The 25,378-nt window shown below is 55.5% G+C and overlaps 2 protein-coding genes and 1 non-coding gene across 3 annotated transcripts in view; 1 reads left to right on the top strand and 2 right to left on the bottom strand.

Moving 5' to 3' along the window:
- Window positions 1–8,891, bottom strand: part of COL7A1 (collagen type VII alpha 1 chain) — a 31,626-nt gene extending 22,735 nt beyond the window's left edge. Inside the window, exons 1-24 of the mRNA XM_065885915.1 lie at window positions 8,807–8,891; window positions 8,156–8,336; window positions 7,345–7,504; window positions 7,166–7,259; window positions 6,913–7,074; window positions 6,584–6,747; window positions 6,377–6,506; window positions 6,158–6,274; window positions 5,909–6,055; window positions 5,707–5,823; window positions 5,482–5,631; window positions 5,271–5,399; window positions 4,122–4,265; window positions 3,908–4,033; window positions 3,663–3,806; window positions 2,936–3,055; window positions 2,637–2,780; window positions 2,150–2,275; window positions 1,903–2,049; window positions 1,518–1,643; window positions 1,021–1,167; window positions 660–794; window positions 428–574; window positions 210–346 (exon numbers count right to left, since the gene is read on the bottom strand). Of these exons, the coding sequence (XP_065741987.1) occupies window positions 210–346; window positions 428–574; window positions 660–794; window positions 1,021–1,167; window positions 1,518–1,643; window positions 1,903–2,049; window positions 2,150–2,275; window positions 2,637–2,780; window positions 2,936–3,055; window positions 3,663–3,806; window positions 3,908–4,033; window positions 4,122–4,265; window positions 5,271–5,399; window positions 5,482–5,631; window positions 5,707–5,823; window positions 5,909–6,055; window positions 6,158–6,274; window positions 6,377–6,506; window positions 6,584–6,747; window positions 6,913–7,074; window positions 7,166–7,259; window positions 7,345–7,504; window positions 8,156–8,336; window positions 8,807–8,891 (3,279 nt within the window). The remainder of the gene's footprint in view (window positions 1–209; window positions 347–427; window positions 575–659; window positions 795–1,020; window positions 1,168–1,517; window positions 1,644–1,902; window positions 2,050–2,149; window positions 2,276–2,636; window positions 2,781–2,935; window positions 3,056–3,662; window positions 3,807–3,907; window positions 4,034–4,121; window positions 4,266–5,270; window positions 5,400–5,481; window positions 5,632–5,706; window positions 5,824–5,908; window positions 6,056–6,157; window positions 6,275–6,376; window positions 6,507–6,583; window positions 6,748–6,912; window positions 7,075–7,165; window positions 7,260–7,344; window positions 7,505–8,155; window positions 8,337–8,806) is intronic.
- A 4,321-nt stretch (window positions 8,892–13,212) lies between these two features.
- Window positions 13,213–21,688, bottom strand: UQCRC1 (ubiquinol-cytochrome c reductase core protein 1). Its single transcript, XM_065885503.1, has 13 exons — window positions 21,620–21,688; window positions 21,226–21,366; window positions 19,589–19,675; window positions 18,351–18,480; window positions 17,961–18,159; window positions 17,300–17,379; window positions 15,603–15,718; window positions 15,221–15,364; window positions 14,920–15,080; window positions 14,712–14,797; window positions 14,140–14,228; window positions 13,718–13,793; window positions 13,213–13,277 (listed from the first exon to the last, which is right to left on the bottom strand). The coding sequence occupies exons 1-13, from the start codon at window positions 21,686–21,688 to the stop codon at window positions 13,213–13,215; spliced, it is 1,443 nt and encodes a 480-aa protein (XP_065741575.1).
- A 2,881-nt stretch (window positions 21,689–24,569) lies between these two features.
- On the top strand, window positions 24,570–24,641 carry TRNAE-UUC (transfer RNA glutamic acid (anticodon UUC)). Its single transcript has one exon. It is a non-coding gene; the product is annotated as a tRNA-Glu (tRNA).
- Window positions 24,642–25,378: the final 737 nt, after the last annotated feature.

Here is a 25,378-nt window from a genome sequence, read left to right as displayed (position 1 = left end):
GGAGACACAGAGCCCAAGGTGTGTAACTAAACCTGATCTATTAGGGGGTCAGCAGTGATGGTAGGATACGGAGCCAACCAGCAAGTGAGGCGATCTGGAGCCTGGGGAAGGGCAGGGAGAAAGCCTGGACCAGTGGTGGGATAGGGAAATGGTGTGGGACCAGGGGTGGGCAGGGACAGGTAGGAGTCTGGCTGCCTCTGGGGCCAAACCTGGATGGCCTGTGGCCCAAGAGGCCCAAGTGCAGACACCAGATGCTCCAGGGCTCGCTTCACAGCCTCTGCGCGATGAGCATTGTCTCGAGTGGTATGCAGCAGGAACACCACGTCCATCAGGCCATGGGGACACACTGCAGGAAGGGAGCTGAGTTACTGAAGCAGTCAGCCCATCTAGCTACTCTCTTGGGCCCCTCCCACTGGGCCCACCATACCTGGGGTCTGTGTGACCGAGGCCTCAGGACCCTGTACACCCTCCCGGACAGGTGTCAGGGAGAATATGTAGGAGATACCAGGCTCTAGCCCTGTCACCCGCTGGGAGCTTGAGATCCCCGGAAGTGTCTGTGAGGCCCCAGGCAACTCTGCAGAGGACAGAGCTCAGTTAAACAGGAGGCCCTCCATGGAGCCCCCACTGCCAGCCCACCCGAACACTAGCCTCCCCATCACCTTGGCCAGGGCCTCTGAGTGGCTGCCAGGAGAGGATGTAGCTGGATACCCCAGACACCGGGGTCCAGGCCAGAGTCACTGAGTCGACTGAGGTGTCTACAACACGCAGTTCAGTGCTTGGGACACGAGGTGACTCTGAAGGAGGAATCAAAGACTAGGGATCCGAGTATGTGTCCCGAGAACCCAGAGGAGAGAGATCTAAGGAGATCCTGGGGCAGATTCATCTTAGTGAAGGAAGTCACTGGAGGTCATGCTGGGATCACCCCGGATCAGGAATGGTAGGGGGGGCTACAGGAGGAGTCACTCAGGGTCATGGGGTACAGGAAATCAGGGTGGGTCATCGGTAGGGGTAAGAGCACACCAGTGTATGCAGTTACTTCTGAGGGGGGCCCTTCTCCAGCTGTCCCCAAGACACTCAGCCATATACGGTAGTGGGTCGCTGGCTCCAGCCCGTCCAGTTCGTAGCTGCTGAGTTCCGGCCCCAGGACCTGGGACTGTTCCTGGCCACCTGGGGCAGGCATGAGATGGGGGCAGGGGCACGTAGGAGGATGCTACAGACCAGCATTTATGGACACGCCCGCCTCACTGACCCCCACGTACCTTACTGACAATGACCCCGCCAGCCTCACTGACTGATCCTGCTGATGGGGTCCACCCTCCTGACTGATCTCCTTATTCTCGCTGACCCTGCCCGACTGACCCTCATTGATCCCACGCACCTAGGTGACTGATACCAGGTACCTTCAGCAATCCGCAGACCCCCACTGACAGACCCTGCCCACTCTCACTGATTTCACCGACCCCACCCCCAACCCCGCCCCATTGGTCCCTAACCTCCCTACCGGGGGCACCTCTCACCCTCAGGTCGCCAACGCAGACGGAAGCCGCGTGCCCCGGGCACCGGCTGCCAGCGTAGCCTCAGCGAGTGCTCCCCTCGCTGCACTACACGAAGTGTCTCCAGGGCTGGTGGAGCCTCCTCAGGCGCTAGAGAGAAAGCACAAAAATCAAGAAGGCTCCGTCCCCAGTTAATCTCTGTGCCAATCCCAGACCAACCCTGGAACACGCACCGCCCCCAACAGGCCCCACTGCCTATCCCAGGCTACATCCCTCCTCCCCCCGAAGACCCCGCCCCCACAGGTTCACTACCAATCCCTGGACCCTCTTCCATTCCCGAGAACAAACCCCGCCCCCAAACCGTCCAGGGCACCAATCCAAGGCTCGCGCCAGCCCGAGCTCTGCCTACGCGTGGTGACGACAATGGAGACAGGTGCGCCCTCACGATCCCCCACAAGTGCAGTCACTCTCACTGAGTAGCTGACTCCGCCTTCGAGGCCCCGTATCTCTGCGGAGTCCGTGTTTCCTGGGAGCATCTCCTGTCTCGTGGGGCCACCTGGCCAGGCGAGCATAGGGCAACGGTCAGGGATAGGGGTGGCTGACCAAAGGGGCCAATCCCAGCCAGGAAGGGCAAGGGCAGGGTCAGGGAACCATACCCTCGCTCCGGCCCCAGGCCAGTCTGTAAGCTGTGGCTCCAGTGACCCCCACCCAGGTGACCCGGAGAACATCACTGGAAGCATTGAGGATCTGCAGCTTCGAGACACTGCCCACGGGCTGAGGGTCTGGGGGAAGACGCAGGGAAAAGGATCAGGGGCCACTGGCAGAGAACAGGGCAGAGAACAGGGTGGCAGAACAGGCATGTTCAACGCAGGGAGGTCTATCTGAAGGTCAGTATGAGGTTACTGTGGACGGGTCAGTGCAGGCAACTTCTGAGTGGGAAAAGATCAGTGCCTCAGAGTGGGCAGTGTGGAGCAGCCAAGAGGCCACTGTGGGTGGACTCCTAGTCAATGTGGGGTACGTCAGTGTGGGGAGATAAGTCATGAGAAGAGCTGTGATGGAGCAGGCAGCTGGAGCAGTCAGGAATATGCAGCAGGACAGGGTAGCCAATGAGATGTGGTTGGCAGATGGCCAGGGTCCACTTACCAGTCCTTACAACCACAGAGGCAGGGGTCCCATCCACACCAGCCATACGGGCCCACACATGCACTGTGTACTCGGTATCTGGCTCCAGGCCATCCAGCTCAGCCACTGTGGCCTCCCCAGAAACCAACTGGGATTTCTCTGGGCCTAGGAGTGAGGATGAAGGTAGCTCTAGGACTAGCCAGACTCTGCCCCCCAATGTCCCACCTGGACCCCGAAGAAACGCCTGCTCCCATTCCACCCAGGCCTGCCCCCGACAACCTCCAAAACCTCTGCTCCCTTCCCAAACCCCTGGTGCCCACCGTGGCCTGAGTGCCAGGAGACCCTGTATCCTGTGGCACCAGGAACCCTGTTCCAGGTGATGGTGACAGATGAGCTGCTGACTTGAGTCACACGGACTGTCTTCATTGGGCCCAGTGGGTCTGGTGGGGAGAGGCAATGGGGAGTCTGATGGAAGAGGCAGTGGAGGGTCTGATGGGGGAGGGATTGGGGGGGACATCTAATAGAGGAAGGCAATGGGAGTCTAAAGGGAGGCAAGGATTTGATAGCGGATGCAGTGAATGGGTCAGATGGGGAAGGAGTGGGGGTTCTGACAGAGGGGATAGTAGAAATCTGAGGTGGCAGGCGACAGGAATCTGGGAGACCAGAGGGTCTGACAGAGAAGGTATTAGGGTTCCGACGGAGGACTAGGAAGCAGTGAGGGGGTCTGATAAAGAAGAAAAGTGTAAGTCTAAGAGGATGGTCAAGTCTGGCAGAAAAGGCAATGGGGTCTGAGAGATGAGGTGCTGGAAATCTGAGGGCAAGAAGAGCGGGGTGTTAGGGGACAGGCAGAGGAATCTGAAGAAGGCAGGGGCTTAAAAGGAGGCAAGGGAGACTGAAGGGGGAAGCGGGGCCTCTGAGGGAGGAGGCAGTGGGGATCTAAAGGGGGAGACTGGAGTTCTGTGGAGAAGCAAGGGTCTGAAAGGGAAGGCATGGGGGTCTGAAGGGCCACTGGAGAGAGAGAGCCAAGGGGCTGGGTCAGGCCCTGACCAGTTCGAGCCACGGTGATCGCAGGTGGGCCCTCCTCTCTCCCTCGCAATGCCGACACAGCCACCTGGTAGGAGGTTCCAGGTCTCAGCCCCATGATATCTGTGGCAGTAGACTCTGAGGGCAATGTCTTGCTGGACTCCAGACCTAACGTCAGAGAGAAATGTTGGCATGGCTCCTGCCTGCCCCTTGGTCCCCCATACCCTGATCGTTCCCTTCAGCAACCCTCCCGCACATCCCACACTGACCATTGTCTGTCCTCCAGCTAACCCGAAATCCACTGGCTCCAGGCACAGGTCCCCAGGCCACCCTCACTCGTGTTGCGTCTGACGCCACTACTTGCAGCCCTGGGATGGCAAGTGGGGTTTCTGGCTCTGGGGATTAAAGATAGAGGTCAGGGATCAAAACCAGGACCAGAGTGAGTCAGGCAGCTGTCCCCCACAGCCCTCCTGCAGTGCTCACCCCTGCGAACAGTGAGGACGCTGGCACCACCCTCTCGGGTGCCTACTCGAGCTGACACCCACACTGTGTAGCTCAGCCCAGTCCGGACGTCATCCAAGTCAAAAGCTGTCTGACTCCCGGGAAGCACCAGGCTCCGCTCGACCCCTAAGGGAGAAGGCAGGATAGGCAGGCAGGAGTCAGTGAGAGATGGGAATGTGGGATGAAGGTGCTCAGTGATGGACAGAGATACAAGATGAAAAGGGTCAGTGGCGGCAGGACAGGAATAAAGATGCAGACATAGAGAATGGACTTAAGGACACGGGGAGGGGGAAGGGTAAGCTGGGACAAAGTGAGAGAGTGGCATGGACATATATACACTACCAAACGTAAAATAGCTAGCTAGTGGGAATCAGCCGCATAGCACAGGGAGATCAGCTTGGTGCTTTGTGGCCACCTAGAGGGGTGGGATAGGGAGGGTGGGAGGGAGGGAGATGCAAGAGGGAATGGGGACATATGTATATGTATAGCTGATTCACTTTGTTATAAAGCAGAAACTAACACACCATTGTAGAGCAATTAAATCCCAATAAAGATGTTAAAAAAAAAAAAAAGAAAAGGGTCAGTGAGGGATGGGACATGGGACGGAAAGGTGTGAGAGATAAGGACAGGGGTAAAAGGAGTCAGTGATGGACAGCGACACAGGATAATGGGCCAGTGATGAATGGGGACACATAATGACAGGAGTCAGTGGAGAAGGACATAAGATGTAGGATGTCAGAAGTCAGCGGACAGCGACATGAGTTGACAGGTCATCGACAGACAGTGAGGTGGAGTCAGTATTAGATGGGGACATGGGAGAACAGTGGTCACAGCTAAGGTTATAGAAGGGCGGGGGTTGAGCTTGTGGTTTTGGAGAAGGGTGAAAGCCATGGCCAGGGAGGTGGGGCAGGGAGTGGAGACAGATCCAGATGAAGAGACAGGCAGGGTCAGGGCAGGGAGCAGACAGACCCTGTTGACGGGGTCTGGTTCAGTGCCATCTTGGGAGGTGGATGGACAAGGAGAGAGGAGGAGGCTGTAGAGACCCCGGAGTGGAGAAGGGCTGGAAAGGCTGGAATGGTTTGAAAGGCTGGAACTTTAGTGTGTGTACGGGTCTTGCTGTGTCCCCCTCACCCTGGATGCTGCGCACGGTGATCCGATACTCGGTGGCGCTGGGAACTGGCCTCCAGGACACTCGCACCCGCTGCCCAGGCAGCTCGGTGGCCTGTAGGTCTGTCACAGGGCCCATGGGCAGCTCTGGCTCTGTTGGACAGCACAGCCTGAGAGGCAGCCTGGGGCCCCTGTACCTTCCCCTCTCACTTGGCCAGGCCCACAGAGCCCTCACCAGGGGGGACCACAGTTGCAGGCGTGGCCACCTCGTGGCCCTCTAGCAGCGTGTAGAGTGTGAGGCGATACTCAGTGCCTGGCTGCAGCCCATCCAACTGGTAGCGGGTCACGTCAGAGGGCAGCACCACCTTCTGTGGCACCTCCAAGCCTGCAAGATGACAGGGTCAGGCCAGCTGAGGCCAGGTCCGGACCCAGCCTGCCCACCCCACCCTCCCGCACGGACCACTCTCACGCCGCCACTCCAGCCGGTAGCCACGGGCCTCAGGCACCAAGTTCCAGGAAAGAAGGATGGATGTGGGGCCCAGGATGATGGGACGCAGGGTCTGCTCAACAAAAGTGTCTGCCCAGGGCACATGGGAGGTCAGTGGCCTCTATGCCCTGCCAGGCTGCCCACCCAGCCTGAAGAAAGCACCCAGCCCTCTCACCGGTACGGGCAGTCAGGTAGGTGGCAGGCCCCACGCTCCGGCCAAGCAGGGTGCTCACGGTCACCTCATAGTCTGTGCCAGGCTCCAGGTCACGCAGCAGCACTGACCCCTGCCCAGGGCCCAGCTCCTGCTGCTGCGTGGCCCCACCTGCACGGGGGGCACAGAGGGGTCAGTGGGTCTTGCAGACTCAGCACCCTACAGTCCTGTCTGAGGTGCAGGGACTTCCTTCAGCCCACACCTCTGACTCACCACTGAAGACCCGCCATGTCATGCGGTAGCCAGTGGCGCCTGGCACACCCCGCCAGGCTACCAGGAGGCTGTGGGCTGTGGTGTTCTGGATGGTCAGCTCCGGTCCCTCCAGAGCAGCTAGGGGAAGGTCCCACCAGGGATTAGTGAGTCCAGAGTGGGGAGGGGTTACTGGGATGGGTGGTTAGGTGAGCAGGGTCAGAGGTTAGCAGAACTGCTCACTTGTCCGAGCTGTCCCACTCACGGCCTCCCCGATGCTGTTGGCGTAGAGGGCAACCACCGTCACTTGGTACTCAGTCAGTGGCCGGAGACCCTGCAGCCTCATGCTGGTCTCACCCGCTGGGACGCTCACCTGCCCAGGGTCAGAGGTCACTTCATCTTGGCCAGCTAAGTCCCCAGCCCTCCACCTACCACTGCTGACATCCTTACCTCCCGCCGTTCACTCGACAGTGGCTGTCCCAGCCCCGTCAGGGGCGTGTACTGGACCTTGTAGCCAGTCACAGGGCCACTGGCCGCTGTCCATTGTACTCTCAAGGATTGACTGCCTGGCTCAGACAGCACCAGGTCTCGTGGACCAGAGGTTGAGTCATCGGCTGGGAAAGGGGCAGTCAGGCAACCAGGCAAGAGGATCAAGGGTCAGCACTTATGGTACAGCACCGGGCTCAAGGGTCAGGAGCACATGGGATGGAATCAGTACTCCCAGGTTGGGGTTCGGGTCAGGGTCCAGGTCAGGGCACACAGGGTGGGCAGGAACTCACAGGGCAAGGCCACAGGCACGCCACCTGCAGTTGTGCACACCCTCCGGGAAACAAGAGGCAGTAGCGTCCTCAAGATGTTGAAGTCGTTGACGAAGAAGAAGAAATTGCTGGCCGGCTGTGAGGCGATTCGCTTCAGCTCCTCAGGGTCGGCATTCTTGATCCCTGAGGTGATGCCCAATCAGGGCTCAGCTGCCCACATGCCCTCTGACTCATCCCTGCCCCAGCTGACCTGTCACCCGAGCTTGGTACTCACCCACAGCAAACAGCTTGACTCCCTGCCCCTTCAGCCTCTGGGCAGCTGTGTCCACCAGGTCCTGGGACTTCCCATCTGTGATGAGGATGCAGACCTGGGGCAGGTGCAGAGTCAAGTCAGGACTGCCTCAGACACTTACTTGGGGTCACCTTGGAAGGCATGGTAGGGTGAGAGATCACCTTGGGAACACCAGGTCGGGCCAGCTGGGGCAGAAAGACACGGTCAGCCACGTGGAGAATTGCAGCTCCTGTGCGCGTGTTGCCTCCCTTGTAGCTGATCTCTCGGATTGCATGGATCACATCACCTCCTGAGCCAAGCGCATCCAGGCCAAATTCTGTCCTGTGGGGAGGTGGGTGGCAGCAGGCTAGGAGTAAGGGCTTTTTCTGGTCCTGGCCTCTAAGAGGCCTCTGGAATGAGGGTTGTATTGGGCCCCCTTGAGAGTCCACTTGGTTCTGTGATTCCTACCTTCCATCTCTGAAGCTCCCAAGCTAACAAACTCCTTAGGTACCCAACTGTGTCGTGCCTGTGGCTGGGCCTGGGCAGGCCTGGACCCCTTGGGGCTCCCAGGCTCAGGTACCAGGATGTCTGGTTAATTAAATAATGGTAGGAAGAAGGGCCCAGTTATAAGCAGGTGGACACTGGCCAGACAGGGAGGCCCTCTGCTGAGTGAGAGAGGCTGAAGGCATCAGGAGGCTAGAACAAGGAGAGTCCAGCAGGCACAGGGCATCTCAAGCCATGGGTCCCCTTCTAGGCCTCTCCATCTCTAGATCAGAAAACACAGCTCCTATCTTTGGCAAGGCACTATTCAGAAGGGGTCTCAGATGTGAGGGCTGTACCTAGGAGATCCCTGCTTCTGTCTTAAGAAGATGTCCTGGCTGGTGGGAGGGGGGATCCTCTGGGTTCCCTAAAGCCTAACCTAGGGGTTTGGGGGCTCTCTGCTTCTTTCTGGGGGTGGGGTCCTGGTGGGTCCAGCTGTGGGGAGCCACTCACCGTGGGTCATCGCTGTACTGCACGGCAGCGAAGCGCACACCCTGTGCACCGGCTGCCCCGGAGAAGGGCAGCACCAGCCCCTCAAGGAAACCCCTCACTTCGCGGAAGTTGCTTCGGCCAATGGACGAGGAGCCGTCGAGTAGGAACACGATGTCAGCGGCGTAAAGGCGCGTGCAGCTCACTGGGGCAGGGAAAAGCGATCACGATTTTTTCTTGGGGCCCACCCACCCCCTACCTTCACTGTGGTCCCCTGGGGCTGGGGAGGGGAGTTGGCCTCATCCACTGTGCAAACGGGCACAGGCTGGCTTGGGCCTGGGAGCGGTGGAGGCAGCAGAGGTGGGGCCTGGAGCGGAGTCTCACGCGGAGGACTAGTGGGGAGGGAGAGTCGCCGGAGCGGGTGTGGATCTGGGACTGAAGTTGGCTGGCGTCTGGGGACCAGCGCGGAGTGACATAGGGTAGGGGACCCACGCACAACTGGATGCAGTTTTGGAGATGCAGTGTGGGTCGTGGAGGGCTTGGGGAGTCCAGGGAAAATTAGGAGAGATGCATAAGTCGAGGAGGGTGGGAGGCGGGATCCAGGATGAAGGTCGAGTGGAGTCGCGGGTGGCAGGGTGCAGTGCCCTGGATGGGGTCCTTCTCTGCTGTACCCACCTCTCTCCCTGTGCTGGGCCCACACTCGGGGAGCCCCTGCCAGGATCCCCGCGCAGAGCGCAGCCACCAGGAGCCGCAGCCTCATCCTGGGTGAGGGAAATGGTCAGCCAGGACCCCGCCTCTGTCCCTCAGCCTTGGTGGGTCCGAGGCCAGCGTTCTCCCACCCCCAGTCCCGGTCTTGCCTGCCGGTCCGCCGGCTCCGATCGCCAGCCGCTGCTGCAGTCCCGCCGCCACGGCAGAGAAAAGTCCCTGATCCCGGGGGCGGAGCAGCGGGCGGGGACCCAGGCGGCCCACCCCCACCCATCGCCCCAGAAGTCGCCGCCCCTGCCACCCCTCCCCTGGACAGATGATCTGACTCCACTTAAGTGTAAAGACCCCCACCTCCCGTGGCTTCTGGGATTTCCCCAGGAGGTTCTCTACAGATGGATGTTGAGGGATCCCTCTCCAACCCCATCTAGGGTCAGAGATCTTGGCTGCTTTAGGTCAAACAGACTAGAAGTGACTGCTGGAGACCAGACTTCAGACAGGTTCCCGGGGATGAAAGAGGCAGCAGGATGTTGGTGGGGTAGAAGATGCAGCTGGAGATGACTCACCACCCCCCTCCCCCCACTCCACCCCCACCTCCGACTGGGCTACCTAGACAAGCCCTCAGGCCATGAGTCCCAGCTGGCCTCTCCTGTGATTCAGCCATCCCTTTGTCTGTCGGGTCTCCTGTGTCCCACCCCAATCCCCTCAACAAGCAGAGCAGCCCCCAGCAAATGAGGGGCTCTAGGCTCATGCCAGGGAAAGCAAGGCACCACTGGGCTGCATCCAAGTAATGCCCACCCCTACTTTGGAAGGGGAAGCCAGGAGGAGAAAATCTGTATTGTACTTATGCAGACATGTCCATCCCAGTGTCCTGGACCCCTTCCTGTGCTCTGAACCAGCCCCAGGCAGATGCCATCCAGCTGTGCCTCCAGGGAGGGGTTATCCATGTGTGGAGTCACCCACAGTGACAGCTCATCTCTCAGGAATCCACCCCCTCCTGCCTATGCCCCCACTGGTGCGCCTGTCCTGCTCCAGCCAGGCTCCCCTACCCACACATTCTCATTTTGGCCCCTCAGAGTCCCCTCCTCCAACCTACTCTTCTTCTGCATTGGGTCTTCGTTGCTGTGCGTGGGCTTTCTCTAGTTGCGGTGAGCGGGGGCTACTCTTCATTGCAGTGCGTAGGCTTCTCATTGCGGTGGCTTCTCTTGTTGCAGAGCTCGGGCTCTAGGTGCGTGGGCTTCAGTAGTTGTGGCATGCGGGCTCAGTAGTTGTCGCTCGCGGGCTCTAGAGCGCAGGCTCAGTAGTTGCGGCACACAGGCTTAGTTGCCCCGTGGCATGTGGGATCTTCCCGGACCAGGGCTCAAACCTGTGTCCCCTGCATCAGCAGGCGGATTCTTAACCACTGTGCCACCAGGGAAGTCCCCAACCTACTCTTCTTGAAGACCCCCTTCCACCCATCATCTCTGCCAGGCCCAGAGGTCACCCTGGGCTCCTCCCTCCCTTCCTCACAGCCCTCAAGGTCCACCTGTGGTGTCCACCTTCATAACTACTCCTTCCTCACTCCTCTTCCCTTAACCAGGCTGAATTCCCGCCCGTCTCCCTCAGCTGGCTTCTGTGATTATGGACAGTCCCCTCAACACACCCGCAGGCCAGGGACACTCTTTGTATATACGTATGTGTTCATTATAGCGGTTGATACTGAGATAGAGAGATCCTTCCCCTGTTTTTTTTAAGCCTGGAGAATACTTCTAGACTCACCACTGCCATAGGGCCCCTTCCAACGTGCCTGGCCCCCAGCCTCTCCTGGGGCTCCACAGGCTAATGGGGGACAAAAGGGGACAGCACTTCTGTTAAACTTGTCTGCCTTGTCCTCTTCTAGGTATGGCCAGGTCTCTGGTATGGCCAGAGCTGGGGGCAGTGAGAACCATCCATACTGCCTGTTTTCCTATTGTCCAATAAGGCTTGAGCTACAGGGACAGCCCCAAATTATCATGAAGTACAGCACTGTGATCCATAGGGCCCAGAACCTTTTCCCTAGGTCAAGGTCTCTTCAGCCATGTCCCAGGACCCCCCAACCCTTTGAAATCTGTCCTTCACGTGAGGGCTGCAGAGACCCAGTCGTGCTCTCATTACAGAGGCAGCCCCTGCCTGCAAGACCCTCACCTCTTCTTGTACAGCAAGGGTGGGTGAGAGCAGGACAGACATACATACACATTTGGGTCTAGCCTTTAGGAGAGACTGGAGGCCCAGCTGAGAGGGTGTTCAGGCAAACCTCATCAGAACCATGAGGGGTCCCCCAAAAGAAATGGCTGCCTGCTGTGAGGGGGTCACTCAAAGCGTGCTACGGGAGGCTGTTGGAGGCAGAAGCAAGGTTGAGGATGAGCACAGGTCTGGCGCTCGGGGGGGAGGCTCATGAGCAGGGGTGTGGCCTCCTGGCAGGCACAGTTAGGGACCAACCCCAGACACCAGCTCCCTCCATAAACACACTGGGGCCCTAGAGTTTTCTTTCTCCTTCCCACACTCCCCTGGACATTTCCTCCTCTGGCTTCGGTCACCACCTCTGCTGGATGGCACCATGTCTCCAACTGGGGCCTCTTTTGGGGATTCCAGCCCCACACATCTGTCTTGAACACCTCCAAATTTCTCAGAACTGTGGCCAAAGCTGGGCAGGTCATCCTCCTCCAACCTGCCCCTCCCCTGTGGTACCCCAGCCCTGCTGGGGATGCTGCCCTGCTTGCATCCCCTGAAGCCCACTCCAGCTCTTACTATAGCTGTGGTATCTGCTCTGCCACAGAGCTGCTCACCAGAACCGCACAGAAATCCACCCTGAGTCCCCAGGCTAACTCTCAGCTGACCAAGTCACTTCTCTTCCCGTTAACTTCCAATACACCTCCCCCAGCACGCCTCCAAAGTAAAGATCAAATTCCCTGGCTAGGCATACAAGGTCCGTTAGGACCAGATCACTCGCTCGAGCACTCTGTGTCCAGCACACCTGTAGCCTTTGAGAGTCAGGCCTGGCCTTAGCAGAGAAATCAAGCCCCATCCTCCAGGAGCTCAAACTTGGGACAAAACGCTTGGCACTTGCTGTTCCCCAGCCTGGATAGGCTGTGTCTGTAACCATCCAGGGGTGGGCCTGTCAGGGTTCTGCACTGTCTAGCAGCTTCTCTCCAGTTGTTCACAAAGTAGGGTGACCTGAGTCCCCCAGCCTTGGGTTCTAGAAAGCACTTGACAGTTATTTCCTAATTGACAACTTGTGGCAACAAACAGAGCTGAAGGGAAAAGCACTGGGGTGGAGTGGGAGCAAACTGAGGGCTGTTTTGGCCACTGCAAGGCTGGGATGCTGGGGCACTTCTGAATAGCCATCTTCTCAAGAAACCTTGTCCCAGAGTCCTGTCCACAAGTGCCAGCAGCACCTCCCTCACAGCAAAATTGGGCCCCACACTTCCATTCCCCCACTGGGATCCCAGGGAACCTGACTGTGGAAGGGTTGGGGGGCACAGGAAGAGGGGCCTATCTGCCCACCTGCCTTGGGGACCATTGCCCAAAGGTGGCAGGGGGACTAGACAGTTGAGAGCTCCACCAGGTCCTCAGGGAGATGAGGAGGGGACTGCCAGGCCAGCAGCTCAGACTTGCCTGGGACAGACCAAGTCTAGGGAGGGGGCTCAGGCCCCACTGAGTTCAGGGATATTCTTGGAGCCTGAGTCAGCGGCAAATCAAGGCAAAGGATTCTTGCCTTGCCTGTCCAGGCAGCAGTTAGAAACCAAATGGGAACACTATGCCCCAGGCTATCCTCCTCCCAGAATCCAGAGTAAACATATGAAGGAGGCTCCCTCAGGGACATTCCTTGGCCTCTCCTGGTCCGTCTGGGGTACGAGGGTCCGCCGGAGGGTGACCGCACAGGACCCACAGCAAGGGGCTTCCCACCTCAGACCCCTGAGTTCCCAGGCTGGGACCTCTACCAGGGCAAAGTCTGGGCCTGCAGTTCCCATGGCCTCCCACACCTCACTCTTGGGACAGATTGGCTAAGAGCATCGCCCATGTGGCTAAATGGAAACAGCTGGCCTCAGCTCCCTGCAGGCATCAAAGGCTTCCGGCCTCTGTGCTGCAGCCCCACGCTTGCCCCTCGCTAAGGACACATCAGCCTGTGGGAAGGCAGAAGGATCTAGGAGATGCAGAACCGGGAGGAAGTCCCTGCTCCCCAATCCACTGCCCAGTGGACCCCATGCCAATGCCAAGAGAGGGACGCGGCAGTTCTCAACACAGGACTTTATTGGTTGGTGGTTATCTGCAGGACAGGTTTGAAGGACTGAGGTGGTATGTTTGTGGTTGGGGGGACCACAGACCCTGGCCCCGCCCTTTTGCCTGCACAGGCTTCCTGCCTAGAAGCGCAGCCAAAACATGCCACTACGGATCCGGTTATAATCTGGAAGCTGTTCAATGGGCCCTGTGGGGATAAGGTGGGGCGTCAGGGTGAGGTACCTGGCCTGTACAGGGACACCTGGCCCTGCGCCGCACCCCATCCAGAGCTGCCCAGAGCAGCACAAGACAGGCTTGGAGTGGAAAGAGGGAAGAGAACATTCCTCCAGGGGGTGCTGAGCCTGTCCCTTCATGCTCTGGCCTTTGGAGCTCCACCCCACACATGGAGGTGTCCATTACCTGGCGGGTGTGGGGTACTAATGGAGGCACCTTGGCAGGGAGTCAGGGAGCTGCTAGGACAGGTTTTCTGAGCAGGAACTCCCTGGCAGCCAGGCTATTGGGCAGAGCCTCTTAGGGGCCTCAACGTGCTGCTCCCCATGAAAGCTGGGGGATGGGGGAGCAGAGGCAGAGGGGAGGCCAAGACAACAGACTGCGAAGGACAAAGAGCAGACTTTCTAGGCCACTCACCCAATCCAGCCACTGCTGGACACTGATCATAGAAGTACTTGGAGCAGACCTCACGCATGATACTGGCATCCACCTCCTGCAGGATGAAGCAGAGGGCACACTGAGTGACAGGCACCTGGGGACTACCTCTGCCAGTCAATATTATCCAGACGACCAAGATCTTCCACACGTACCATGGAGCTGCCCCTCAACCAAAAGGGGAAATGCAGCAGGGCTCTCCCTGCTGTAGACTTCCTCAGGCCCCACCCATCCCTACAGCCATCAGTGCCTCTGCCCTGCCCTCCAATTACACCACCGAGGCAGGTGACGCTGCCTAGGACACCAGGGTTGCCTACAGGAGCAATCTGCACTGCCTCAACTCTCCACCCTCTGGGAGTCTGCCAGGCCAAGACTCCAGAACCTCTCCCAGGGGCCCTTGTTACCGCAATCCGGCTTTCCCACTCAGCCAGGGGGATGCGGCGGCCATATGTCAGAAGACTACGTCCAATGTCCTCACAAACAGGAGTGGTGCCTGCAAGGGTTGGGGGAAGTTTACAGGTCCACATGGTCCAATCCACGTGCGTCCAAGCCATGCATGCGAGGGTGCCCCCAAGAAGCCCCGGCTGAGAGCACTACCCCCACCCACCAAGCAGCCCACCTCGCTGCCAGTGAAGCAGCACGGAGTGAGAGTGGGAGCAGCGTCCTCGGCATATGTCCCAGAGAGGCTGCCGAAGTGCTTCACGGTACACACAGAACCTACAGCGTTCTGGGCTGACCTGGACCTTGGTCTGACCTAGACCACAACCCTCACTTGTACAACCACCTGTCACTGTATCCATGGGCTGTTGATCTAGCCTACCCACACCTGTACCTAAAACCCCAGGCCCCTGTGAGAGGGGTGGTGGTGGGGTATGGTGTGACCTTCGAAGTTTTCGTTTCCAGTCTTGGTTAGGAACACTGGGACTGTCACTGCCAGTATGCACTCTACCCCTTGCCACAGGGCTGCAGGACTCACCGATCAGATGAGACACCAGAGCATTTCTGAGAATGTTTTTGCCCCGGACCACCTCGCTCTCTGTGGCACTGGTGCAAAGGCGCATCCTAGAGCAGGGGTGGGGCGGGATTCATCCTGAGAGACGGTGCTGTCTCTGAGCCTCCCACGGTCCTGCTCAAAGGGCCCTATTCCCTCCCCACCTCCCTGGCACCACTAGGCCGCCACTCACCACTGGCCTTGTAGGAAGAACATCATGTCGTCGATGCTCATGTGGTCGCAGACAAAGTGTGCGCCCAGCAACCCTGTCTCTGCATAGCAGATGTTGAAGGTCTGGAAACTCTGGCACAGCTTCTTGGTTGCAGCAACTGCAGCCAGTGGGCTGGACAAGTGCTACCAGGGATGAGGGTGGTCAGCACCCACCCTCCTGTCTGCAGTCCACACCCCAAACCCCACAGTACAAGCGCCCACAGCCCAGCTCCCTCTCTTCCCTGAAGACAAGGTCCCATCCCATGCCCACCCCTGGCACTCACCGTGCCACCACCGTAAGTGCAGTCATAGTGGCCAATGATAGCATTGGCCACCTGGAGGGCCACATTGTCCGGGTTGGCCCAGCCAGGCCCCTCCACTGCAATGGCCACATGGGCCAAAGGCAGGGCATCATCACGGTGGCGGATCTGAAACAGTACATGGCAAAGCTGAGGGACAGCCAGATTTCCCAGGTGACCAGCAAAGGTGCCAAGTGTGGGTGGAGAGTGTGCATGCAAGTGTGAACACGTGTGCCTGTGAGGCAGCAGCCACAGGACACATGGCCAACTCGAGGCATCTCCGGAGTCATGAAGATAGCCATGCACATGAGGGTGCCCCCAAGAGGTCCTGGCTGAGGGCACTACCCCCGCCCACCAAGCAGCCCACCTCGCTGCCAGTGAAGCGGCAGGGAGTGAGAGTGGGCACAGCGTCTTCAGCGTATGTCCCAGAGAGGCTGCAGAAGTGCTTCTGGGCGAGGTCTAGCAGCTGCCGGTGCTCCACCCCTGCCGAGACAGACAGCAGAGTTACTGGCCAGCCAGGGCCCAAGGCACAGGGTAGGGGAGATCACACACAAGCAGAGGACCCCATGTCCTGCCTTGGTGGGAAACACCAAAAGGAAGACATGACATCAGGACAAGGTGAGGAAAGAGGACCCTTCACAGACACACCCTATCTCATGGGCAGGGCAGGCACCTCAGGGTCAAACAGCTTCCATCACCTCAGCCACAGGGAAGCAGCAGCATGCTGAGTTAAAAATGGGTTCCCACGTGACACATTCCCACCAGCACCAAGGACAAGACTGGTGCTCCGTGGGCATAAGGCCACCTGCCCTGCCTTCTCCCTCTGGCCCTTCCTCAAGCAGATCCTATGGGGGCTGGCAGGTGAGAGGGCACAAAGAGGTGCTACGCAGGGCTGTGACTAGCTCCCGGGTCCCCTGAGAGCTGGGGATGTTTACCAGTAACGTTACAAACTCACGCCTCAGGACCCCTCCTGGACCTCACCTCTGCAAGAGGAGGCCTTTGCTGCCATAGCGCCTTGACCAGTGGGCGCTGTGGTAGTAAGCAGCCTCCCCCAGGTACAGCCTTCTAGGTGCCTCTGCCGTTTATTCTTTCCTTCCCTGAGCTCAGATCCTGTTGGACTCAACAAAGTCTGATGTGTCAGTAGCTCAGACTGCTCTTGGTCCTGAGGTTCACTGGCCCCAAGGCCACCAATCATGTTCTTCCTATCAATTTTTCTTGCCCAGTCAGCTGTCACGACCTAAGTTGGGAAAGCACCCTGGCCCTGCTCCCGTCCCCTCCCCGCCACATCCCCTCCTCTGTCAGGTGTGTCTACCTAAAAAGCCACCCTGAGTCCCCGCACTTCTCTCCCAGCTCCTACCGTCCCCCACCAGGCACCTGCAGCAAGCACTCCCTGCGCCTGCCCACTTCCGCTCTGGCCCCTACACGGCAGCAGAGCAAGCCTCAAAACACACGAGCCCGTGACACTGCTCTTCCCCTCTGCACAGACCTCCCATTCCCCACCGAATTAAATCCCACCTCTCTTTAAGCCTCTGTTCAAATGAAACATGCTTCAAAAGCACCTCCCAATTCAAAAAAACAAACAAACAAACAACCACCTCCCTACCCTCTAACTCTGAGTCCCCCATTAAAGTCCCCCTACCACTGTATGCCTTCCTTTCAAGGCACTTCCCATCTGTCATGCAATGTCTGGTTTGCCCACTGACAAGGCCAAGAGAAACAGGCCTGAGGCCTTGCATCTCCCACCAGCCTACAACCTGGATCTCCTACGACCAGGTGGGGCTGAGAAAACCCTGAGGCCTGGAGAGGCCAACAGCCCAACTGAGGCCTGTACTAAAGAGTGGAGTAGCATCCCTGGGCGGCCAGTTTCAGTGGTGGTGGCAGAGGAGAATCCCACCCCACCTCAAAGAGCATGGAAGAGAAGTCACTCCCCTCAAGGACAGGGTGGGAACAGTGTCCCCAGGAGTGGAAGATCCCTATGGTCAGAACTGGGAGACTTGGCCCTGGTAACCAAGGCCACAGCCCACCCCCCTATTACCACAGGGCTTCAATGAGCCCATCGCTCACCTCCAGCTGCTGCTAAAACCATTCGAGAGGCCTTGTAATGCCGGCTGAGGTACTCAGTCAGGTCTGCCCGAGACAGCTTCCTGCAAGACATACAGCCAATTGGTCAATACCGCTCCCAAACCAGAATGATCTGGGTCACACAAAACGGGGCTGAGGAGACAGACCAGGAGACATGGCTTCTCTGGAAAGCAGGACTCCACACATCAATTGGTCCTTGCCCCATTTCTGCCACCCACCACTCTGGGGCCCAGAGGGCAGCCCTCATTGGGCCCCCCTCACATCCCACCTCAGGACAGGCTTGTAGTCCCCTCTGAGGAGGGTGAGAACTGATGGTGGGGGCTCTTGAGGGGCAACAGCAGAGCTCATCCCACCAGAGGACAAGAAGCCATGTGGAGGGATACCCAGAGCACCCTCCCTCAGGCTGGCAGGACATGCATGGAAACGTACCCTAAAGCAAAGCCCGAAATTCAAGTGAAAACCACACAGGTGTTAAAAAAGACTCACAGGGACCATGTGGCAACATAGAAAATGTCTCCAGTTGTGTGAATTAGGAAAATAAACAGCACAGACAGCAGATCAACTAAAAACAAACTCATGTGGACATGGCCTGGCCATGCCAGAATGAGGGGACAAATTCCACCCCAGACCAGCCAACACTCACCTGACATTCTCATTGGACCCCTCCACGGCCTGGGCTAGAGGTGTGCCCTGGAATGCCGCGGCATGCAGGTAGTCAAAGACCACGTCCCGCATAGATGCATCATTCTCCTGCTGCTCCTGCAGGATCACATCACGCTCCTTCTCAACCTGGGAGTCTTCTAGGCTGCAGTTCTGCACAATGTCGGCCAGGAGCTCCACAGCTGGATGCAAGAAGGACAGGTTTGGTGACCAGTAACAGGACAAAACCCCAGGCCTGACACCAGTGGTTGCTTTGTTGCAAGGCCATACTCTAAGGGTAACCCCATTCTTCAGCCAGGCCAGGGGCTCCTGAGTGCCTGTCCTCTGCACTCCTGGAGTCCTACTGGTGTCCCGGCCCCATCCTCCAGCGTACCTTTTGGCAGGTCCTTAGACAGTGCCTTGATGTAGTAAGCTGTGTGCTCCCGGGTGCTGTAGGCATTAAGATGGGCCCCCATGCTCTCTACCTCCTTCTCCAAGGCAATGCCAGGCCGATTCTTTGTTCCCTGGAACCACACATCAACAGGACAAATCAGGAGCCACATGGGAGCCCAGGACCCCATCCTCACAGGCTGAAGTCCCAGCAGGACCACTGGTCCACAGGTATCTCCCTCAGCAAAGACTCTGGGGTTATACAGCCCAGAGGCTGTGCTCACCAAGTGCTTAGCAGGCCTTAAGCCAATCAACGCCACGGCATCGAGGACCAAGAGAATGAAGACATCCAGGGGCCAGGAAAGAAGGGCATGGCCAAAGCAAGTGCTACCTGAAGTCCAGAGCTCCCATACCAAGAGGGGGCATAGCATTTGACTGAGAGCTCCCATACCAGCCTGATCTTACCAGCACTCCCTCTCCTCCTACTGACAGTCATGGTCAGGTAAGCTCACACCTGTGCTCAGGTGATGCTACCACTACCCACTCTCCTTCATACCATTTATACGACTCTGTGTGTGTGCTATGGCCTCTGTAGGACTCAACCTTAGTCCAGTGTGTGTGTATGTATGTGTGCGTGTGTATGGCAGTGCTGCTGTCCAATGACACACACACACGTATCAATGTGTTGAGACTGACACACATAACTGTGATGCTGGACCTGGCTAGCTGCCCATTCCTGCTCCACAACACCACCTATCCCGTATCTTCTCCATTTTTTTCATTCATTTAAGAACTCAGTCTCCACTCCATGTGAACACGAGGTGGCTTAGGAGCTGTTCCCGTCCTCAAGAAAGCTCCTACTCACTTCTATAAACAAGAGATGCACAGCACTTTACAAAAACTAAATCTGTGGGTTTGTTACAATGCACGTGTACATCCACAATTCTATATCCGTGCATGCACACAACACAGGCCTGGCCTCTGGTGAAGAGCAGGGCTCCTATGGCTCCCTGGGGTTTTTCTGGCTCTGGGGGCCTTGTGCAGGGGTTCACCAGATAGGCGCTCACTCAGAAGAGGCCAAGTCCACATGACTCCTCCCAGAAAAGCCATCCAGAGATCTCTTTCCCCTGCTACCCTGCTAAAACCCATAACTGAGGAGGCTGACTTTTCTGAACTGCATCCTCAGGAGGGACAGCAGGAAGCCCTAAGCCCAGGGGAGATGCAGGACTTTAGGAGCCTCACCTTGAAAGCCAGATGCTCCACAAAGTAGCCTGCCCCGTTGTTCTTCTCAGTCTCATAACGGCTGCCAGCATCAATCCACACCCCCACCTGGACAAGAAACCACCAACAAAGGTAACAAACAAACCACCTCAGCCCCCCTTACACTCCACCCTGCAGGACTCAGCACAAGCCCCAGACAGGGGCTCACAGTCCCACGCTGGGGAAAAACTTCTCAGCAGGACCCCTGTGCATAGAGGCACAGGGCACCAGCTGAATGACTGCAGTCACACTGCATCACCTCTCCTCCCTGCTCTATTTCCTGACTGGTTATCAAGACTCGCAGGGAAGCTTCAAACCAGGCACGTTCACCTGTCCCATCACCACAGGAAATTCTTAAATTCAACCTCACTTTTCAGTTGATTCTTTGTTTCTTCTAGGCAAGCAACTAATCATTTGAAAACAACTTCTTTTCTCCTTCCTAAAAATTATACCCTGCCTTTTTTCTGGTGATTGTGTCCTTTCGCCATTAAAGGAGAGACTATTGGCATAAACACTGAACATTTTATCGTAAGTAGCCTTCGTTCACACTTTAAAAAAAGTTTTAAACAGAGCTGGACACCTAACACTGCCAAGTGTCTCCTTGGCACCCAACGAGAGAATCTTATAATTTTCTTAATAGCCTCCTGGTGTGCTGTGAAACACAAACCACACTACTCACCCCCATGGTGACATAGACCTAATCTTTTAATTTACTATTTGTTTCATAGCTGACTTAAAATGTTCACATGTACTTTCCTAAGAGATGTTGATACACGTACCATACATCATAAATTCTTTACATGAATGTCTATTACACATCTAACATCTTCGAAAGATACATTTTACAATCCATGGTATCCTTTGATTATAACTGGCAGCATTCTTTTCCTGCCACTAGAGCACAGTGATGCTCCTTACAATCTAGAGCATCTTAGTGTCCATGAAATACAGCATTCTCTACCAAGCTTTCTTAACAGGCTGTGGGTCGGCTTATACAGGTGCCATGTTATAAGGAAGTTGCCCATCACCTTTTGTTGTGTTCAGTAACAACTTATATCACAGGACATTATTTGTTCCTGGAAAACTGAAAGAATTTACCAGTAAAAGCACCTGAAGTTTGGGGTGGGGAGGAGACAGTTCACTTCTTGAGAATCTTCTCTGTTTATCTACCCAAGATTTCTATCTTTGAGTGAATTTTGAGGAAAATTATCCATTTAACCGGAATTTTCTAGTTGATTTCTTCTGCAATACATTTCCAGTCTAGGCAAGGGATTGACTTTGGGCCATGAGCCTGGCAGTCACCTAATGTCTCTGAACCCCATTTTCCTCATTGAAGGATCACTTCTCTCATATGGGCTGCTGAAGAAAAAGCTGAAAAAAGACTTGGCCTCCTGATTGGCAAGCATCACACGCTAAGTAAGTGTTGGGTACGGTGAGGATTGCCCCCAAGAAGTCAAGGCGTGGCTAGGGTAGGGATTGGGGTAGGAGGGTCAATCCTGAGGTGGCTGGGAGGAGTCTGATCCAAACCACAGAGCACTTGAGCCCAAGGTCACACCCCGACTTGGGAAAGGAGACCATGCCCAATATTGAGGTGCACTCCCGACAGCGGACCCACTCACCGTGCAGGTAGGCTGGGAGGACTGCTCCGAGGCCACTCGCAGCCCGTTGTCCAGCTGGCTGACCTGCGTCTCCGGCACGCTCTGCAGGGCCTGGGCGTAGGTGGCGATGCCCCGCAAGACAGGCGACCTCAGCAGGGCCGGCTGCTGGAAAGGGGCGACCAGGACTGAGGATTAGATTGGAGGATCACCCCTTAGCTCTCAGGCCTGCGGTGGGATCCCCGTCTCCGCCCCCAGGCCAGCCGCGAGACTCCCATGCGTGCCCTCGGCCGTGACCTTCCCACGACCCTGACCCCGCGACCTCCCCTTTCTCGACCTGCCACCGCTAACAGCCCGCTCCCTGTCTGCTTTCCAAAGACCCGCTCCCCATAGCTCTGCGCTCTCGCTGACACCTCACCGAGCGGCGGCTGCGCACCAGCACTCGCGTCCCGGCGCTGGCCGCCCGGCAAACCGCGGAAGCCGCCATCTTCTGGCTCCAGTGGACGCTGAGCCGCGCCACGCATGCGTAGAGTGGACGCAGCGGCGCGCGAGGCGCAGGCGCAGTACCGCAGACTTGGCGCTCGGCTGCTCCCTGGCGGACGACGCCGCGGATATTCATTCTCTGCTGGTCGTTAGTTCTTGTCTCCGCGTCCCTGGGTAACAGTGCGCATTAATCCATCTGGCTAGGCATCGTCTTGCGCGGGTCTGTTCTGGATCCAGCCCATCTTCCCTCTTTACCCGTGGTGGTGGCGTTGGGGACAGAGTGCGCGATGTTTCTCGCGAACAGTGGGCGCCTCGACTCCACTGAGTGCTCAGAGCGGCGGGGCGGGCGGGGAGCGCAGCCACAGCAGGTTTGCGAATCGCAACCCCAGGGCTAAACCACCAGGGTGGAACCTGGGACTACGAGGCTGCTGCTGAAAGTCACGCTTTTCTCATTAAAGGAATGGAGAAAGTTCAGGCGGTTGACATGGAAAGAATTTAGCAATATATTGCTAAGAAAAAAGGAACAGTTTTAGAGACTAATTTGTGAAAAGGATTCCTTGTTTGGAAAACAAAACACACACAAAACAAAACGAAGTGCTTTTTCTAATAGGCTACATAGAAAAAAACCCAGAGGAACTCACTCTAAACTCTCATTCAGGTGACTTACAGAAAATGAATTCAGGGGAAGGGAAAAGAGGCTACCATTTTTACACTTCTGTATTATTTTAATACATAATTTAAAATTTTTAGGGAATTCCTTGGCGGTCCAGTGGTTAGGACTCTGCGCTTTCACTGCAGTGGCCCGGTTTCAATTCCTTGTTGGGGAAATAAGATCCTGCAAGCCGCGGGTCTCAGCCAAAAATAAAAAAGTAAAATAAAAATAAATTTTTTACAAAAGATGTTTGTTGCTTTTGAAATAATAGCATACTTCCTTTTACAGGTATATGAGATTTTCTGTGATCTTTCAAAATATCACTCAGAACTTTCTTTTATAAAAATCAGACAGAAAGGGCTTCCCTGGTGGCGCAGTGGTTGGGAGTCCGCCTGCCGATGCAGGGGACACGGGTTCGTGCCCCGGTCTGGGAAGATCCCACATGCCGCGGAGCGGCTGGGCCCGTGAGCCATGGCCGCTGGGCCTGCGCGTCCGGAGCCTGTCCTCCGCGGCGGGAGAGGCCACAACAGTGAGAGGCCCGCGTAACGCATAAAAAAAAAAAAAAAAAAAAAAAAAAAAAAAAAATCAGACAGAAGATGCTTAAGTGTGCACTGATAAATATTTTGTGAACTAAAATTATGTTATGATCTTGACATGAAAAAATAAAGTGAAATAGAATCTCCTAATTAGTTTTTTAAAAACTAGTTTTTAGAACCGTCTTATATTTACAGAAGAATTGAGCAGATGGTACAGAATTTCCCATATATCCCTGCCCACATACAGGCATGCACAGTTATTCCTATTAATGGCTTACCTTATTGTGATACATTTGTTACAATTAATGAACCAATATTGACATATTATTATTAACTAAAGTCCATAGTTTATTCAGATTCCCTTAGTTTTAGTTTTTACCTAATATCCTTTTTCTTTCTAGGATCCTATCCAGGATACCACATTCCATTTCGTTGTCATGTCTCCTTAGACTCCTCTTGCCTGTGACACAACCTCTTCCAGTGACCAGCGCATTGTGCACCTTCCTTCTAGCAGAGCTCCCCCAAAGAGCTCACTGCCTCCAATTCCTCTCCTCCCACTCTTTCCCAAACCCACTCCAATCCCATCCCCAATTCATTCCTCCAAAACCACACCTGTAAAGGTAATCAATGAGCTCCATGTTGCTAAATCTAATGGCCAGTGCTCGGTCTTGTTTAAAGTGATTGGCCACTTTTTCCTCCTTAGAGCCTCATCCCTTCTCCACCTTTAGTTTCCCATGCTCTTCTGTTCTTGTCCTACCTCCCTGTACATCTCAATTAAACATGCTAAAGCTGGGACTTCCCTGGCGGTCCAGTGGTTTGCACTCCGCACTTCAACTGCAGGGGGCGCGGGTTCGATCCCTGGTTGGGGAACTAAGATACTGCATGCTGTGCAGCACGGCCGGGGTGGGGGGAAAAAATATGCTAAACTTGAACTCTTTACTTTCCCTTCCAAACCTGTTCCTCCCATAATTGTCTTCATCTCAGTAAATGACACTTCCATTAACCAAGTTGCTCAGGCTAAAAATCTAGGAGTCATCCTTGACTCTTCTCTCTCAAAATCCACACCCAATCTTTTAGCAAATCCAATAATTTCTAATCCAGTTACCGAACCCCCCCTTTCCCCACCCCACTGCTACCCTGGGGTGAGAAGGGAAGGACAATGAGACAACCAGGAAGTGTGATGTGGTAGATGCCCAGGGACGGATATGTTTCAAGAGATTGGTCAAAAAGGAAATGCTGCTAAAAGGTCAAGTACAAGCAGTGGTCATTGCAATGATTTGGCAAGAGTCTTTGATGACTCATTGATCTTCTGGAATTTACTTGGCCTATGGGGTGAGGTGAGACCAAAATACCCTTTTTCCCCCTAAATTGCAAACTGAATTTTGTAACAATTCTTGACCAGGCCTCATTTCTCTATCCATCTCTGAGACTCCCTTTATTCCCCCTAGAGAGTCTCAAAACTGTAAAAGCAGGTCCATGCGGGCTGCCTGAGAGGGCTCTGGCACTCACCTTACTCTCCTCACTCAATATTTGATATACACTTCAGTTTATTCTTCTAGATATTTTTTCTTTTATTTTAATTTTAGTTTTTAAATTGTGCTAACATATACATAACATTTAGCACCTTAACCATTATTACATCTTAACATTATACAGTTCGGTGGTATTAATTACATTCAAAATGTTGTGCAGGGAATTCCCTGGCAGTCCAGTGGTTAGGACTCAGCACTTTCACTGCTGGGGCCCAGGTTCAATCCCTGGCCAGGGAACTAAGATCCCGCAAGCCTCATAGTGCAGCCAAAAAAAAAAAAAAAAAAAGTTGTGCAACCATTATCACTATCTAGTCTACTTTCAAAACTTTTTCCTCATCTCAAACAGAAATTCTATATCCATTAAGCAATAACTCGCCATTTCCCCCTTCCTCAAATCTCTGACAACCTCTATTCTACTTTCTGTCTCTATGAACTTGACTGTTCTAGGTACCTCATATAACTGGGATCATAGAGTTTTGTTGTTAAAAAAATAAAAGGCCCAAAATAGAGTCACTTATGCTAAGCCCCATGCCACCAAACCAAGTCTTAATTTTAGTTGGGCTCTCCCAGAAATGGAATCTTAAACCAGTCAATCAGGAATCTCCTGATCAACACTATTTGATCAGGTCATCTGCCTGTTATACTGTGACATCCCCTAAAAGAAAGTAACTTTGTAATAACCAACCTGCTTTTTTTGCCTACTATAGTATCCTTGTTCCCACTCCCTTTTGCCTATCAAAATCTTTCTTTCTTTTTTTTTTTTTTTTCGGTACACAGGCCTCTCACTGCTGTGGCCTCTCCGTTGTGGAGCACAGGCTCTGGACATGCAGGCTCAGCGGCCATGGCTCACGGGCCTAGCCGCTCCGCAGCATGTGGGATCTTCCCGGACCGGGGCACGAACCTGTGTCCCCTTCATTGGCAGGCGGACTCTCAACCACTGAGCCACCAGGAAAGCCCAAAAGCTTTCATTTTTG

This window comes from Phocoena phocoena, chromosome 10 (genome assembly GCF_963924675.1).
Source record: "Phocoena phocoena chromosome 10, mPhoPho1.1, whole genome shotgun sequence".
Taxonomy (NCBI): Eukaryota; Metazoa; Chordata; class Mammalia; order Artiodactyla; family Phocoenidae; genus Phocoena; species Phocoena phocoena.
This window is presented reverse-complemented; position numbering and strand designations above follow the sequence as displayed.